The sequence below is a fragment of the Nestor notabilis genome, unplaced genomic scaffold (assembly GCF_000696875.1).
Source record: "Nestor notabilis isolate BGI_N333 unplaced genomic scaffold, ASM69687v1 scaffold10400, whole genome shotgun sequence".
NCBI lineage: Eukaryota > Metazoa > Chordata > Aves > Psittaciformes > Psittacidae > Nestor > Nestor notabilis.
Window position 1 is genome coordinate 1 of NW_009911611.1, and position 16,161 is coordinate 16,161.

General features: G+C 41.5%; 1 protein-coding gene across 1 annotated transcript; it reads right to left on the reverse strand.

The window, feature by feature from the left end:
- Positions 1–64: 64 nt before the first annotated feature.
- On the reverse strand, positions 65–15,878 carry LOC104406597 (echinoderm microtubule-associated protein-like 4; the record flags this gene model as incomplete). Its single annotated transcript, XM_010015640.1, has 4 exons — positions 15,693–15,878; positions 7,757–7,886; positions 2,229–2,402; positions 65–208 (listed from the first exon to the last, which is right to left on the reverse strand). Coding segments are annotated over exons 2-4 (419 nt in total), but the record flags the coding sequence as incomplete, so codon positions are not given.
- Between the last annotated feature and the right edge of the window lie 283 nt (positions 15,879–16,161).

Here is a 16,161-nt window from a genome sequence, read left to right on the forward strand (position 1 = left end):
AATATATATATATTCATTTCTATATTTAACATTTTAACTCTAAAGTTCACTTGCTTTTACCTACCAAACTGATACATACTTATCTGCATTCTTTGCCACTTTTGATATTAATTTAGATGTTGATGCTACTCTCAGCAGCTTGTTCCGACTGTCGTCTGAGCTCTCCCAAGCACTGTGAGGTTTTTCAGCAGTCAGGGATTTCTTTATGCTAGAAGAAACAGAAATACATGTCCAAATGACAAGCTAGTAAGACAACAGCAAGTGGAACTGGTATGAAACGGACAGATGAAGCAGCAGGAGACAAAAGCAGAGCGAGGTCTTCCTTCAAGCTGAAGCGCGAAACAGGGAAAAAAGATTAGTCAAAAAGTTCTAACTGGATGAATGAAAACAACTGAGCAAGACAGTTGCCAAATATTTTATCCATTCCTTTCCATTTTCAACTGCTCTTACATAAAGGCTTGAACAAAATAACCCTGTACTTTATTACTACATTGCTAAGAAATTACTACACTGGAAAAAAATGAGGCTAATTTAAAGAATAAATTAGACAAAAAGTCACTGGAGAAGGTAACAAAAGATGTTTTTTTCCTTGATTAACTGTTCACCAGCTTTAACACACTAATTTCTGAGGCAGAACAGTTCCATCAGCTCAGTTTCCTCAGGCTGTTTTGCACATCCTACATTCTAAACCACATTACTGGCTTTAAGCTTTTTGAAACAAATATTTGCAAACTTCTTGCATGAATCAGGCAAACCGGGTTTGGCCCAATACTACAGATGATTAAATCCATGAATGTGGATTCCAGTGTTCAGCAATCTTGTTGTAGCCAATTGGGAGCCTGCAAGTTTTGTAGTGACTGAATTTCACACACGTTCTAATTACGGAAAACACAGCCAAAAGTGAGCAAGCCCAAATGATTCTTCAGGTCTGCTTATGTCCTGCTAACAGTATCCTACTTCATCCCGTCAGAAATACTTTTTGCAGGAGTAAGTCCTGAGCTGCAGTCTTAGAAATGGCAAGCTCCTTCCACAGCATCGCAAGAGGCTGAAAGGTCCTGCAACAAACCAGTTAATCACATCAAGTTAAACCAGGAGGAGATTGAATAAGGCGTTTATTTTGTTCCCCACACTGCAAAAGATTAGTAAGCGAGACTCCAGACAAACATCTTCACAGTGAGATACCAGGCAGGAGAGCAACAGGCCACGAGTTCAGCTTCAGACAACTCGAGAGTGTGTGCAAGACACGCAGACAGAGCCTTTATGGAGTGTTATAACATGCACCAGTCAAGTGAAGGCTTCAATATTTATTAGAGCTGTGAATTTGAGCAATGCAAGACAACAATCTTGTGAACTACAGCAAGTTTCAGAAGTAGAAACGGCTTTTATTTAAGAGCTTGAGGCTCCTATAAGCAAAACAGTAAAAGAGAATTTCACACCTTCCAAAAAGTTGATAGTGAACCAAAAGAAGAAAAAAACACAACAGAGTGATCCGTAGAGTCCTGAAGCTCAGAAGTAATCACCCAAATCTTAAAATCAGTTCCCTTGACTTTAAAAAGCCACTAAAAAGTATCATTTTTCAGCATCTAACTCCAACTAAAAATGAGTGGGAACTTGGAGGTGACCCTAATACACTTCTATGCTCACTCGAGTCAAGTACGATTTGGATGTAAAACTAGAACTTCACTCATGTAAAGAATCAGAACCAAAGTGAGCCACCCCGCAACCTAGCAGGGACTGAAAAGGGAAGTGGTGCAAACAAAAAGCCAAATGCAGCCACTTTATTGAGCAATTTGAAAAGAAAACCTCCCAACGAGTTGCAATGATACTTGTACTTAACAACTGCTGTTAGGAGAGGTAGCAAATGGGCATGTGCAAAATACACTCCACGATTCAGCTATGCCAGCAAAGCCTAGGGAGTGTATTTTGTAAAGGATCAAGTAGGAGTTGTCATTCAATATTTTGAATTTTATAATAATGCCTGATTAGAGGGTTTCAATCACAGAAAACAATCCCCCTCCCTCCCCAGTAATCTTAAAGATTTACTCATGAATTCATTTGTACACAACTGCTCTGATGCAATGCATGTTGAATGCATCTCCTTTAGCCCAAAAAATACCAGTCATTCACTTGCTGATCGGGCTGGAATAATTTCACATGACTTGTTGTCAGATATGAGCTCAGTATCATTACAATCACTTTCTCATTCTGTATGGTGGTACTGTGAAAACCTTTTAGCTGGAGCAGAATTCTTGCTTTCTTGAGTTTGCCTGTGTGTTTGGAGAGGCTGGGAGGAGGGCTGGGGAGAAGGTGATGCTTGAGTTTGTGGACTTTGATCATTAGAATGAGATTCCTCTTTTTTTTCTTTCTGTCCTGGAGGTTTTTCCTTCTTTTTTTCTGTACCGCTGTAAAATAAAGTATAACACAGGGGGAAGGAAAAAACAAAACAAGCAAATAAATTAAAAAGGTGAGAGAAAAAGCTGTCTGTGAAAAGAAGGGAGAAGCATGTAACAACTTACTATATATAATCACCAAAAGAACACTTCAATCATTTCCTCACTCTCTTCAGGCTGTTTTGCTGAAATGAGATTTATTCACAAGCTCCCAAAATAAAGGCGGCGAGGGAGGCATGGAAGGGTATATCCTGATTTTCACTGCACAGTTGTACTAAGTTTACTTTGATTTTAAAACGGGTACAACTTTGATTTGAATATGCAGGTTCTTCTTAAAAAGAACTTCTCAAAGGCCAGGCTGGGTGTAGTTCTGGGCAACCTGATCTAGGCGAAGGATGTCCCTGTTCATTGCAGGGGGTTGGACTAGATGAGCTTTGAAGGTCCCTTCCAGCTCAAACTATTCTGTGCTTCTATGTCCTTCATTCGCAGGTGCTCCTACACAAGTTGATGCACCACAAGTCTGCCATCCCTCAGAGAAAAACCATCCTCTGGTTCAGCTCATGGACTGCCTTTCCATGCTGCCAGCCAAGGCTTTGAGCAAGAGAAAGGCAGGAGTGCGACTTGCGCTCTCTCTGATTAGCCGAAGCCTGCCATGAACCTGTACCTCTCTCTGTATTTCTGGATATGCTTGGTACCACTTCTCTTTGCACTGTCACCAAAGAGGGAAATGATGTTGCTGGCCCCTGGCTGTACTAGAGTTCAAAAGAAAACATCACTGAAAACTCATGATCTGTAGCTGACTAACATCAGCCTGTCCTGCCACTCCTTTAATGCCTTTGGGAAATGACAGCTGAGGATACATCTTCAGTTTCACAGCGATGTGTTTATTAGGTTAACATTTGAAACAGCCTTAAATACATGTCATTAACAACCTGAAACTCATTAAGAATCTAACCAAAGGGCCACTAAGTGAGCAGAAAGATTCATGAAAAGGTTCTTCTATGCAATATACTGAAGCACACAAACCTGCAAAAGAAGATTATTCTGTAACACATGGCCTAATTCTTTCATTTAAGATTAAAAGCCCATCTTCCAATAAATATCTCAGTGAACAAATAAAGCAAGATACAAACAATGGCTAAAAAAAACCCCAAACCAAACAAAACAAGAATTAACCTGCAAAGTAAAGAAATACTATCTTTCTGATGGGGAAAATCCAGATTTCTATTCCCTCGCACTAAATCCCTGCTGAGCCATTGTATAATCTTCATTATTTGTGTTTCCATTTACCTTCCCCCCCCAAAACACTGAATACCAGGAAGACAATATTCAAATAAATTAAATAAAAACGGGTCCCAATTTTAATGTAACATTCACAGGACCCTCTTTTTGTTTCATTTGTCATTTCACTTAAAGTGTATCACCTACCACCACCAAGGCAGAGCCCTCAATGCTTATTCGAGTTCAACTTGTCTAAATGCTTCCAAAGCAGCACTGAAGAACAGGTCAAAACATGAAAAACAATAGAAACCTCAAAATACATTTGTAAAGGATCACTCAGGGTTTCTTCTGCAAACCTATGAAAAAGGGCAATATAACCCACTGAAGTTCAATCTGCTTTTCAGAACAGCAGATGAAAATAAATCTTTCATGTTTCTTGAGGACATCTATTAGGATCAAACAGAAAAAGGCTTGAAGAACTGTGGGGTTTGGTTAATAATTTAGAGCCAGTAGTCCCTTCTTAACTAGAAACATTCAAAAGATGCTTCCTTAATCAGAAGACTTAGCTTGCATTGCAAGCACACGATGCAATACTGAATCCTTTTGTAGTCTATGGTAAGAAACGCAGTATAGCAACATTCATGCTCAGAATCTCTTGTCATTAAACAAGTGTCTATTCCTACTCCAATGGGTACATTCCCAGACCTCCGCATGCACTCTCCCAAAAATGCCAGTTTCTCACAACAAAGTTGTTGTACTAGGACAAAGGTTTTTGGTTTGTTTGGGAGGTTGTTTTTAAGAATTCATTTTTCAGGAAAATATGCTTCCAACCTTCCCTTTCCCTCTACTTCGGGATTTCAAAATGTCTAATAGTAAAAGAGACGAGGGAAGCAGGAGGAGAGAGAACACACAAACAGAATGACTTCTGCATATCTAGCCTGCAAGTCTACAAATGGTCCTACATGGTCAGAACAATGGCTCACCTGGCACCATGATCTGTCTCTGATGGTAGCATGGAAGATTCACCAGTAAGGTCATTATCTGCAGTCCCTTTCGCCTGACTTCTCAGTTGGGCCATGAGAATGACTGGACCACTCTGTTTCCTCTTTGAGTTGCAGCACAAGGTATACTTTGGGTTCCAACACAGTGCTTTTATCTCCCACCAGGCTGCAAGTGGGCTTCTTTTCTGACTGCTGTTTTAATTTGAAAGTAAATTATGTAGATGTGGGGCAGCCTGACTACCTTTCTGTTGAATTTCTTTGGTTTGCTCACTTCTGCTGAAATCTTCAGCTTAATAGTATTATGACTGACTATTACACAGTGGCTCTCCTACTAATACCTCTTCAATTAGGTCTTGTGCAACAAATGAAACCAAATCAAACCCAGAACCTTTTCTTGTGGGCTTCTAAAAAGTAGTAGTTCTGGGAAGCAGCCATTTAATGCATCTGAAAGTTCTTTCCAAATCCCAACTTGATGAAGGATTTCTTCAGTCTACATGTGAGGAGTTGTGAGCTACTACTACCTGTCTTCATTTTGCAGATTCTCTAATTTCACTTAGCACAATGTTTCATCCTCTGGACCACAACGCATTGGCAGCAACTGTGGAGGATGGTCAATCTGGAACATGAAGACTATGCTTAACCAGGAGTTGTTATCAGAAGAATGTTTAGTCCTAAGGAAAGCCATCAAACAGGTCTCTGTGACAGTCATCTGCTGTACAAACCTGTTTCCAACTCTGCTGATATACAGTGTATGCAGCATGGTTTTTGTTCTGAGTGTTACAACACCTCTATCACACAAGTCATTTCCAGAAGACAGGACTGAAATTTTCCCAGAATGCAGGTGACTTCATCTCTGTCAATGGGACATCATTTACCTGTTGCTTGTGGTCCATTCCTGGGCTCTGGTTTTAGCAAGAGTTGATATTTTAGCCTATCTTTGTTGAAATGAGAAATGATGCTGCTGAGCCATCAGATCACCTCCAATAATCTCAGTAGTCAGGTTGGTAGAACAAGGATGAAACAGTCCAGGAAAAGAAACTGTTTCTTCTTAGAAGAAGTTCTCAGAGATGGCAGCCTACAGAGGCCAAGGCCCCAGACATGTACAATATTAGGACTGCATGAAACACAGACACTCAACTTCAACACAGTAACAGTTTGGGCACGAGTAGGTCTTTTGTTATTTGTGACTAGATGTATAGCTACATGTATTGAAAAGCCATAAGCAGGCTATGGGGCCTGTTTGGTAACTAAAGCATAATTCTACATCAAAAGACGACCATGTCCACCTCCAGCCTGAAGAAAAGTCTGGAGCAGCTGCAGTGAAGCATCCCATAACCAGCAGATATTCTCCTTTGGCCTCCCTCCTTTTCAGTGTGACAAGTCCTAGAAATATACATGTTCACTCTAACTTTGTTAAGGGAAGGAGACTGCTCCTGACACTCATTTGCATTTCTACCAGGAACACTATTTGGTACTGAACAGTTTCACTGTAATTAAAAACCCACATCCAAAAAACCTGAGATTAGGTATTTTCTTTCACCTTTCTTGACGTGTTACTTTTACGAAAGGTCAAGTCTATTTTCTTCCAAATAGCAAACAAATTCCATGTAAGAATGTATAAACACAGGAGAGTGAAAGGAACTGCTGGAAAATAACCAGAGATTTAGGCCTTCCTAAAGCTAGCCTTGAAGAAGGGAGTCATGTATCTTCAGCTTCACTGGAAGCACCAAAACATGCCCTGGACAGTTATTTGGGGACCTAGGGAGAGCTGCCCTCTGCATGTTAAGGTTTTCCTCTTTTGGCCTATGCAGGTCTCCTTTTAGAGACCATAACTCAAATGAACTGGATGCTGGCTACTCCACTCTGCTTTTCTTCTGCAGTTAAGTGCTGAGCAGCCAATGAATCAAGAAAGTGATTCAGCACAAAGGCAAGCTGAACGCCACGGGAACTGGACTGGCTCTCATCAAAGTGCCAAGAGCCACAGGGCTAAGACTAATGGAAAAGTGCTAACTAAGGAATACCTTTCGCAGGAATGTCCTTTGTCCCAGTGCCTGTCACACTAGCAATAGAGACATACAGAGATCACTTCCTGATTTATTACTGAAAAGTAAACATAAGGAGTCAATAAAAAGGAAGATATGCAATGTGACACAGTGAAGAGTGAAGAGCAAGGCATTACCCTTGCTTTCCAAATTCCAAAGAGCGCTAAAGCTTCTTCTGGCTAGCCCTCATGCAGTTTATATTTGCATGCAGCATTTTTATTCCCTGAAGTATCTCCCTTGCCTGTCTTGTTGTATAGCACAGTATTTACATCCACACTAGAAGATAAATCAACCACTGGAGTTACCAGAGTACTCTACAGAGGCCAAGAATTTGTTCCCATAATTCACCACAGTTACACATTAGAGTATTCTCTGCCCTGCGGCTACATCTGGCAGCCTGTTCTTCCCAACAAGAAGGAGTAAGTGCAAAACCTACTGATTAAAGAAGGCACGCACTCACTATCTAAAAGACCCACAGAAGAAAGTGGTTATACAAACACCGTGTTTACTATTTGCAATTGAAAACATGACAGAGGGGGAAAAGGGCTATTGTTTGGTTCTTAGCTTATTTAACTTAAAAATACCCAAGCAGTGTTATTTCTATACACTTGAGATCCAATACAGATATTCTTCATAAAGCCATATTTGGGGTTAAGATATCTATACAAAGTTGTAAACTTTTATCTTAACACAATTCACTATTGTTTCACAGCTCTTTTGCTATTGGCTACTATTTACCCTGCAGACAATTAATTCAGTTTTGTCCTTTCATTTCCTTGATAGAAGAATAAGGATGCAGATGAATACCAGAAGCAAAAATGTTCCATTTGTATTGGAAGTACCATTGCCCATTCTGTCCCTTGTGCATTTTGGACACTGGACACTACAGAAATACTCTCCAGTTGGGAATTCTCTTTAGAACCCTGCTGTAAGCTGCCCAACAACATGGTACAAGTCCAAAGTGTGCTTGTGCCTTACCAGACTTGAGGAAGCTCTGCTGAGGGTCATGCAGAGGCAGAACTCTGTGGCTACATCAAGAGCCACAAACTCTTGCTCTGTTTGTTTAAAAACAATAATTGAAATGTTAATAACAAGCCAGTACCTTTTTGCAGCAGACGAAAGAGTTTCTTTTCTGGCAACAGACACAGATGAACTGTGGCTTGTTTTCCTGCTTCCTGTACTCCCGTTGGTTATACAGGACATGGAGATAGCTTCTCGGAGGCTTGGCTGACCTAGGGAGGAAAAGAATGAAGAACACAAGGTTTTACAGCTGTATCCAAGGATCCATCCGAAAAACCAAAAGCTTTCAGATGTGGACCCGGTATCACACGGCAGCAGCCCCAGCATCCAGGACAGCCATCTAGCCTACATCCAGTGACATACGTTCATGAAATCCTTCACCTGGAGATGGGAGAGCTGGGATACTAAGACAGGCAAGAATCCATTTGGATATGGGGTCAGTTTATCTACTGCCATGCTGCCAGAAAACACTTCAATTCAGTGAGTGATGTAGCACATTTCTTCCCAGTTGTGACCCACACAGATTATAGATTATGGCTAGCCTTGGGAAGCTGGTTAGCTCCAACAGCTGTGGGACAGCACATCTGGTTATTCCAACTCTGTTGTTCAAAGCCATCACAGGTCAGATAACACCACATGAGGTTTCTTGTTTTCAGATTGGTTTTTCTTCCCTTTACTAAAGAGGAAGGCAGTTGCAGACAGAAGCCCTCTTTGTAGCGTAAGTTATTTAAGGGTTGTGATTGTAAGGATTCAAAAATCAAGTTTTTCAACTGCCCCTTCCATCTTAAAAAGGTATTGACCCATGGTATAGGTTGATAGATAACTATGGTATAAAGTTGCTGCTACAGTTCACTCCATGGAACATCTGCCACATGCAGTGACATGACAGACTCCCTTGGGGGATAAATCAAGGCTGTATATGTGAAGAAGGCTGTTGTCTGTCAGATGCCCACTTCACTCATTGCAGAAGTTTGAAACTATGCAGTGAATGTGGGAGGGGACTGCAAGGAAGACAAGGGGAGTGAAGGCTCTTCTATTTAAAGAGCTGAATGCTCGCCTGGGCCTGGCAATTGGCTCTCAGATCTGCCTCTGCCACAGCCCATCAGTGAAATACAAGGCACTTGACTCAAACCTGACATTTCACCCTTTCCCACTGTGTCTCTAGCCTTTTTTTGCATGCCTGTCTTATTTGTAAGGTCTTACTCAGGAAAGAGCTCTGTCCCCTCTGCCCCTTGAGGGCTAAACTTGTGCTTTTCCCCTCTGAAGCACTACATCCCCTGAAGAAATTCCTGGACTAATCTCACATTAAGCATTCAAAAATTAACAGTCACTTTAGGCCCCATCTCTGTGCCACATCCCCATTTAACAAACAGCAAGCAAGCTGTTACTGCATCTCATGGTGTCATGATGTCCAGTCACTGACTTCAGCAACAAGCATGAAGGACATGAGAGACAGCAGAATAACAGGTCTGTGTTCACGGCAGGCTTGGAATGGTGTGAGATAGATAAGGCATGAGGCCACACATTGAAGATAAAAGTGAGGAGTAAAAAACCAGTGGGGGAGAACAGACTGCTCTGCAGACAGAGGGCAAACTCACACCGATGCTTCATTTGAACAATACCAGCATTTGGTCCATTTGTCACATCACACTCTATCAGGCAGGCTGAGAGGCAAATTAATTCTTACTTTAAGCAAGCACTTTACATATGAGATACACCCATCAAGGGCATATTAGATTTCAGGACTATGTGATGAAGGCAGAACCAGGCTGACCTGCGCTAACTTACAGTGCTTCAACTGCACCGAGCAGCATGTGACCATATCTGAAATTCAGATCAGGAAAGCCAAAAGAAGCATGTGGAATATGACACGCAGAAGTGAGAACAAAGGCACTCTAAAGAAAGTAAAGCCACACTTACAATCATAGAACCACAGAGTGGTTTGGGTCGAGAAGGACCTCAAGATCATCCAGTTCCACGCCTCTGCCACTAGAGCAGGTTGCTCCAAGCCCCTGTGTCCAACCTGGCCTTGAACACTGCCAGGGATGGGGCAGCCACAACTTCTCTGGGCACCCTGTGCCAGCGCCTCAGCAGCCTCCCAGGGAAGCGCTTCTGCCTTCCCCTTAATCTCAATCTCCCCTCTGGCAGGTTAAAGCCAGGTTCACTTTGAACCCATCACCCCTTGTCCTGTCACTCCAGTCCCTGATGCAGAGTCCCTCTGCAGCATCCTTGTAGCCCCTTCGGACACTGGCGGCTGCTCTGAGGTCTCCACGCAGCTTCTCTTCTCCAGGCTGAACAGCCCCAATGTTCTCAGCCTGCCACTTGAAGAAAGACTGCAAAGATCATTCTTCTTCCTAAATTGTGCATAAATCAATCCAGCATGATCCCTTCCAACCGCTGGTACTTTGAGACCATTTTATTTGCAACACACAAATTTGGAACACAGACTTTAGAAATTAAGATACTGTACAAAACCTTGAAAGCTCAAGTGACTTTTACCCCTCTGCAACTCAGATGCAAGAACAAAAGTGCATAAGCTTAAAAAGCATTTTTAGTATTAGAAGCCTATAAATAAGCTTCTTTTCAGTGACAGAGGAAATCATCTTCTTTGCGGAGATGCATAATATCCTATGATTCACTCCTGAACTGTGGATGACCTTAACATCTCCATCTGCTCATCGTAATAGATCAATGCCTCTCCAACCAGCACTAGCACAGCTTTCCAGAAACACAGATCAGGAGACACAGTAGCAGTAGTTCCCAGTACAGTGGGGAAAGCATTCAGTGGGGAGTGTAAAGAACAACGATGCTACAGACACGCTGTGGGAAGTTAATAAGATGGGCAACAAACTGCTCAGTTTTGTCAAGCAAGGAACACATCACTATTTCCTTCACTGACAACACCTAGAATAATTCCCCTACTAGTTATGAAAAGTGTCAGTTCCTGCTTACATCCAAGGACAAAGCAGATTATGGATAAGACTGTACAGCACTGCAATGCTCATGGCAGGAATGTGTGCTGCTCCACGAGGAACGCAAGAACAATAAGGAAAAGGATGCGTATGGCAGGCTTGGGGTTATTTGGTTTTCAGTAAAGCAGATGTCAATGGTAGGTCTGCAGAGTACTTCCTCCTTTCAACACATGGCACGCAAAACTAAGGTGGAGATGAAGGTTTCTGAATCAAAGTGAAAACAAGTTTTGTAAAATGACTAATAAATTACACGTAACTTTTGAATCATTCATTTCTTGAACAAGTAACTGCAACATTTGGACCCGGACCAAAACATTAATATCTAGGAAAAACTGCATTGACAGACTTTTCTCACGTGTCAAACATACACTGGGCTTTCTTACACTCCAGAACCAAATCCTGGTCAGTCACAGTTGAGCATGCCAGACCCTACGTGCAATGAAACATAAAAAACAACTGCCAGGTTAGCTTTAATATCATGGATAAGAGCCTATATCCTACCCCTACCATAAGCATTTTCCTCTCTACACTTGTATTTACTGATTAGACAACCTAACCATGTGCACAGTTATTAGAGCAATTCTGCACATGAAGGCATGGTAAGACTAACACCACAAGTCTATTTCACGCTTTCATTAATGAATCTTGCCAACCACCTGAAGCCAGTTCTTGTTAATACAAACCCAAATGACTTAGTGTTAGTGAAATGAAACCATTGCAATGAAAATGCCATCGGAAGTGCTCTGCTTGCATTAACACAGTAAGATGGAGTTTGACGCAAAACACTACTTAGGAGTTTTACAACTGAAGAAACACATTATTTCCCAGGAGTAAAGGGAGCAGGAAAGGAAAACTCTCCAGATTCCTGTTATAAAAATACCCTGCACTTTAGTACAGAGCTGCTTTCGCACGTCCCCAAGATCACTGCTTTAAGTAACTAAGCTGCCTCTTGGTTATTTGATATCAATTCTTGTCCAAGCAATGGGAAATTTTCCTCCAAAGGGTTAACCTGTGACAAGCCTCCTCACTACTTCTAGATCCAGAAAAAGGACATAAACTCTCCGCTCCTCTACAGACAGACATCAGAGGTACTTCTGGTAGATGGGCACTTCTTCAGGCAAGAGCTCATGCCCCAGTGATCAGATCACTGTCTGAGAGATTTTACTGGTGCCATTGTGTGCCACAAATCTGCCTCCACACCCAGAGCCTGAGGGATGGATTCTCCTGTTACACACATTTTGACACCCTAGAAGATTGCAATAGGTTTTCCAGGCACCACTTCTGAGCCAACCTATCTTGCTGGCAGCCATAAGTATCAGACTGCTTTACGCTTTCCTTTCCTCTGGGATCCAGGTAATCTTTGGGTTTGGAACTTTTTGTGAGTGCTAACAGCATCAGTCATGCAGCAACAGCAGAGACACGTGGCAACAAGAGCACAGAGCATCCAAAAGCAAAGACTTTCCCACCAAAGAAATTCTTCTTATCAAGCCATCTATTGAAAGAAAAGAAAGAGAGAAAGATAGATAGAAAGGAAAAACAAACCAAACCAAACCAACCCCACACATGCACCCACACATTACAACCCCCCTAAACCTCTAGCTGCTGGAAACCTGTTTCCTAATCAAGCTCTTCCACAATTCTAATCCTCAGGTCCTGTTCTGGAGCTGTTAAGTTTCTCCTTTGTGTAGTTTCTCCTCAGCTGTGTGCAGAGATGGAAAGGTACCAACATGGCCTTTTTAGTTTGAAAAGATTTTCTCCCTTTAGAATGACTGCACTGAGAAATACTAAACAAGAAAACAAGCCACGTATGAACACTCCCAGCCTGCTTTCCACTACGCAGTAACAGACAAGTGTTAGTTCTGTTGCAACCCCTACTAAAGGCATTTCCCTCACAGAGTATCTCCACTTCAGGCTTTACAAGGAGGCTCTAAAGTGGCTAAAAAACTCTCATCCTTTGTATCTCATACAGTTTGCAAATCACCTATCCCTGCCTGCAGAGCAGCTTGCTTCTGAGACAGGGCTACGGAGACAACATCATAGGTAGTAACCTCCTGCATGACAGCCCATGGGTTTGAAATACAAATCTATCCATGCCCGTGTGCATTTTTCCACTGAAGACATGCCCAAGTTCAAAATAAGCATGCACAGAAATTTAGGAGAAAAGAAAAACCCAGACTACAAGGATAATGCAAAAAAGTTGTTTTCGCCTATGGTTGAGTCAATCTATCAATCTACAATAAAGGGGTAAGTAAAATCAGGACAGAATGAGCTTGCCAGATATGCAACGCAGACAAATTAACACAAAGGATGAAGAGACCTCTTTCCACACTAAGTTGAGCCATCAACTTCAGCATGAGAAAAATCAGTGAAAAAATGGTGGGGATTTGTCCCTTCCAGCACAATTCCTGGTCTGTTCACAACCCTTATTTTTAGCTCATGGAAAAGCTCTCTTCAAAGACACTGCTGAGTGGCAACAAGAAAAAAACCAAGAGGTTTCAGAAAACTCTTTTCAGCAGCAAGTAGGAAAGACTTGTTCAAACTGGGTTAGATATTGCCTCTTACTCAGCTTAAAACTCTTCTGGTTGATGGGAAGATTCAAGACGGCTTTTTCTGGTACTATGATTTGTGTAAGTTCAGCATATTTCAGAAGCATCTATCTCACTGTGTTGCAATCCTTCAAATGAAAACCATCTCCACGTATTCAGAGCCACAGCCACATCTATTCTCTTTACTTGTTATTTCTGTCAGTACGTATTTAAGGTCTACTAGACAGACAAATACTTCTGTGAATCAAAGCCTCAGCAGTTCTTTTTCTTAAGAAAACCTACCTATAATATTTACCAGGAAACTGCAATTGTTGTAATGCAGAAATCCAGATTCTTAACAGGATCACGAACACCAAAAAGAGTTTAGGAGGAATACAATTACCTTTGCAGCAACCATGACATGACTAGTAAGAGCCTGTTATGTTCTTGTACATTACTTCGAAGTAACAATTACTTCCTTGAGTATTATTTTTGTCTGACAATTCAGCTCTCCTGCCAACCCTGCTCCTTCACGAGAAGAATCCCTTTTCCCTCGTCAAAACATTTCAACAGTTCTTTCTCTACTGAATGAAAATAACAGAAATCAAAAGTAGAACCTAAGGTATTTCAAAAAGCTATGTACAAGCTTGATTTGAAATATTCATTAAAATATCTATGTTTAAATCAATGTTCACCTCAAGCTTCTTCATCAAGTCTAATTTTAGACTTCTACGAAGTTCCAGTGACCATATGTGAATGTTTTCTTTTGGGACATCTTTATACCAACTATATGGAGCTGATTTCATTATTAGTGAATTAACATATTATTAACAGCAAAGTTAATGTGTTGTCTGGTGATACTGGGTAACTGAACACAATGGGGACACATCCACCACAGTTTAGATACAGTGCCAATTAGTTAGAACTCATTTAAGTTCAATATATTAGCTCATACGTGTACATCTCTGACCCTGTCACCATCTCTTTCCTCACAGCTACATGCTGTTGGCATTAACTGGTAGAGATGTAAAAGCCCAAAGCTGAAGATACTTAGATATTTCACCCACCAATAAATAATTCATTCAGTTTTCACTGAATAAATCTATCTGGAGAACTTGGCATGGCCCCGAGATGCCCAGAGTCCCAGAAAGGAGACAGCTCCAAAGCATTCTGCAGAAGACACCAAGTTTGCTCTGCCTGTGCATGGGTACTTGACAGCTCCAAGCCAACGGTCTTTAGCCACGTGTGCATATCCCAGCTCTTCTGTGTTTAAATGGGAAGAATAGGGTCCTATGTTGTACATGTTTTGTCCAGAGTTTTCCACTTTGATATGTTCTTCTTGTCATAATGGACAGCAAACAGCAAAGAGTGATTTGGTCACAATCCTTGCCAGAGCTCTATTTTACATACAGTTAGAGAAGAAAGTCCCAATCTTGATGAGACTGGAGCTGCATATTGAGTAGATAAAAGCTGCACTTATAAGCAGGGATGACAACTGCCTACCATTTAGCAAGCAAAAGAGAATGGCAGGATTCAGAGCCCAAGCATCATCACTTCCTTCCATCTGGCAGAGAGACTGCAAAAACACTTCATTAAGGAATAGGATCTCTCTGCCACATCTAAAATAATTCAAACTTCCAGCATTTTAATCTCTTGCATTTTCAGCCTGCACAACTCAGTCACCCAGATAAGCACAGGCTTTGATGTGTCAGTTCAGTGTTACCCTGCTGGTGGTGTCATGGGTGTACTTCAAGGCTGAATATCGGGGTCGAGCACAGAGAACTCCATGCTGCATGACTTTTGGTAGGGGTATACATGCACTTAGGGTGAATTACAACTGTGAATTATCTGAAATATGACCTAGCCTTGTATTTAATCATCTAGTTCCTTTACTTTAAGAAACCCTATATATTTCGAAGTTGCAATGTACAACTTACTAGCCAATAATCAAGAGATATTGCTGAGTAGCTACAGGGCTAATTCTTGCAAGGAACCTACTGGTGGTGATGAGCAGTAGATGAACAAAAATTAACTATATTCAGAAAGCTTCCTCATTTGGTAGCAATGTGTTCTGCGCTATTTGTTTTGGTTTTCATTTAGGAGCAGAGGGAAATGTAGCCTCTAATAAGCCTCTAAAATCAAATAACTTCTGGGTGAAGTCAAAGTTGAGACTCAGAACTGCCCATAAGTCCCAGAGCCCCCAGTGGCAGACTATGGGCTGCAGCTGTAAAGTTTTTCACCATTTAAACAAGAACCTTTCACCAAGAAGGAAGGTAAATGTTCAGAGGTGTCAAGTAAACATGTAAGCAAACAAGTTAACACACGTTTCAGAGATCTGTTAGCCATTTCAGAGATCAGAGCCATATCCCATGAAGCCACTCTTAAAGTACTACGTCCTCCAGCTCAAAACATACCTACCTTTGCAAATGAGACAAAAAAGGGAAAAAAGAAGTGACCAACAGAGAACATTCTAAATTACAGCATTTTAACTCTATAAAGAATTCACCAAATATGGGCTTGCCTTTACTTGGTGCTGATTTTCTCACAGAAGCTACATGGTCTTCAGAGATAGCGAGACGCCTCAGCACATCAGCCAGCGCTGCTTTCAGCACAGTGATTTCATCTTCTTGTTGCTGTACTCTCAGCTCCAGGGCTGAAAGGCGGTCCTGGACATCAGACGTGCTCGCAGCTGAGATGCTGTCATCTGTACAGAGGGAAAGCAGAGCAGAAAAAGGCATTTAACTGATGTGTTCTAAAGGAAAAGCCACTGAAAACATGATGTGCTGCATGAGTATGTGTCCCCCACCATTCTGCAATACTGAAGGTGATGAAACAAAGATGTTCAAGCGAAGAAGGAATGGGTATTATGTTAAACATATCAAATCAATGCTTCAAGACAAAAATGTTACTAATCACTGGCTAAGACAGAAGGCTTAAGGAGCGTGGCTCTATTACAGTTACAAGAGGCAATGTGCTTTCTGTTGAAATAG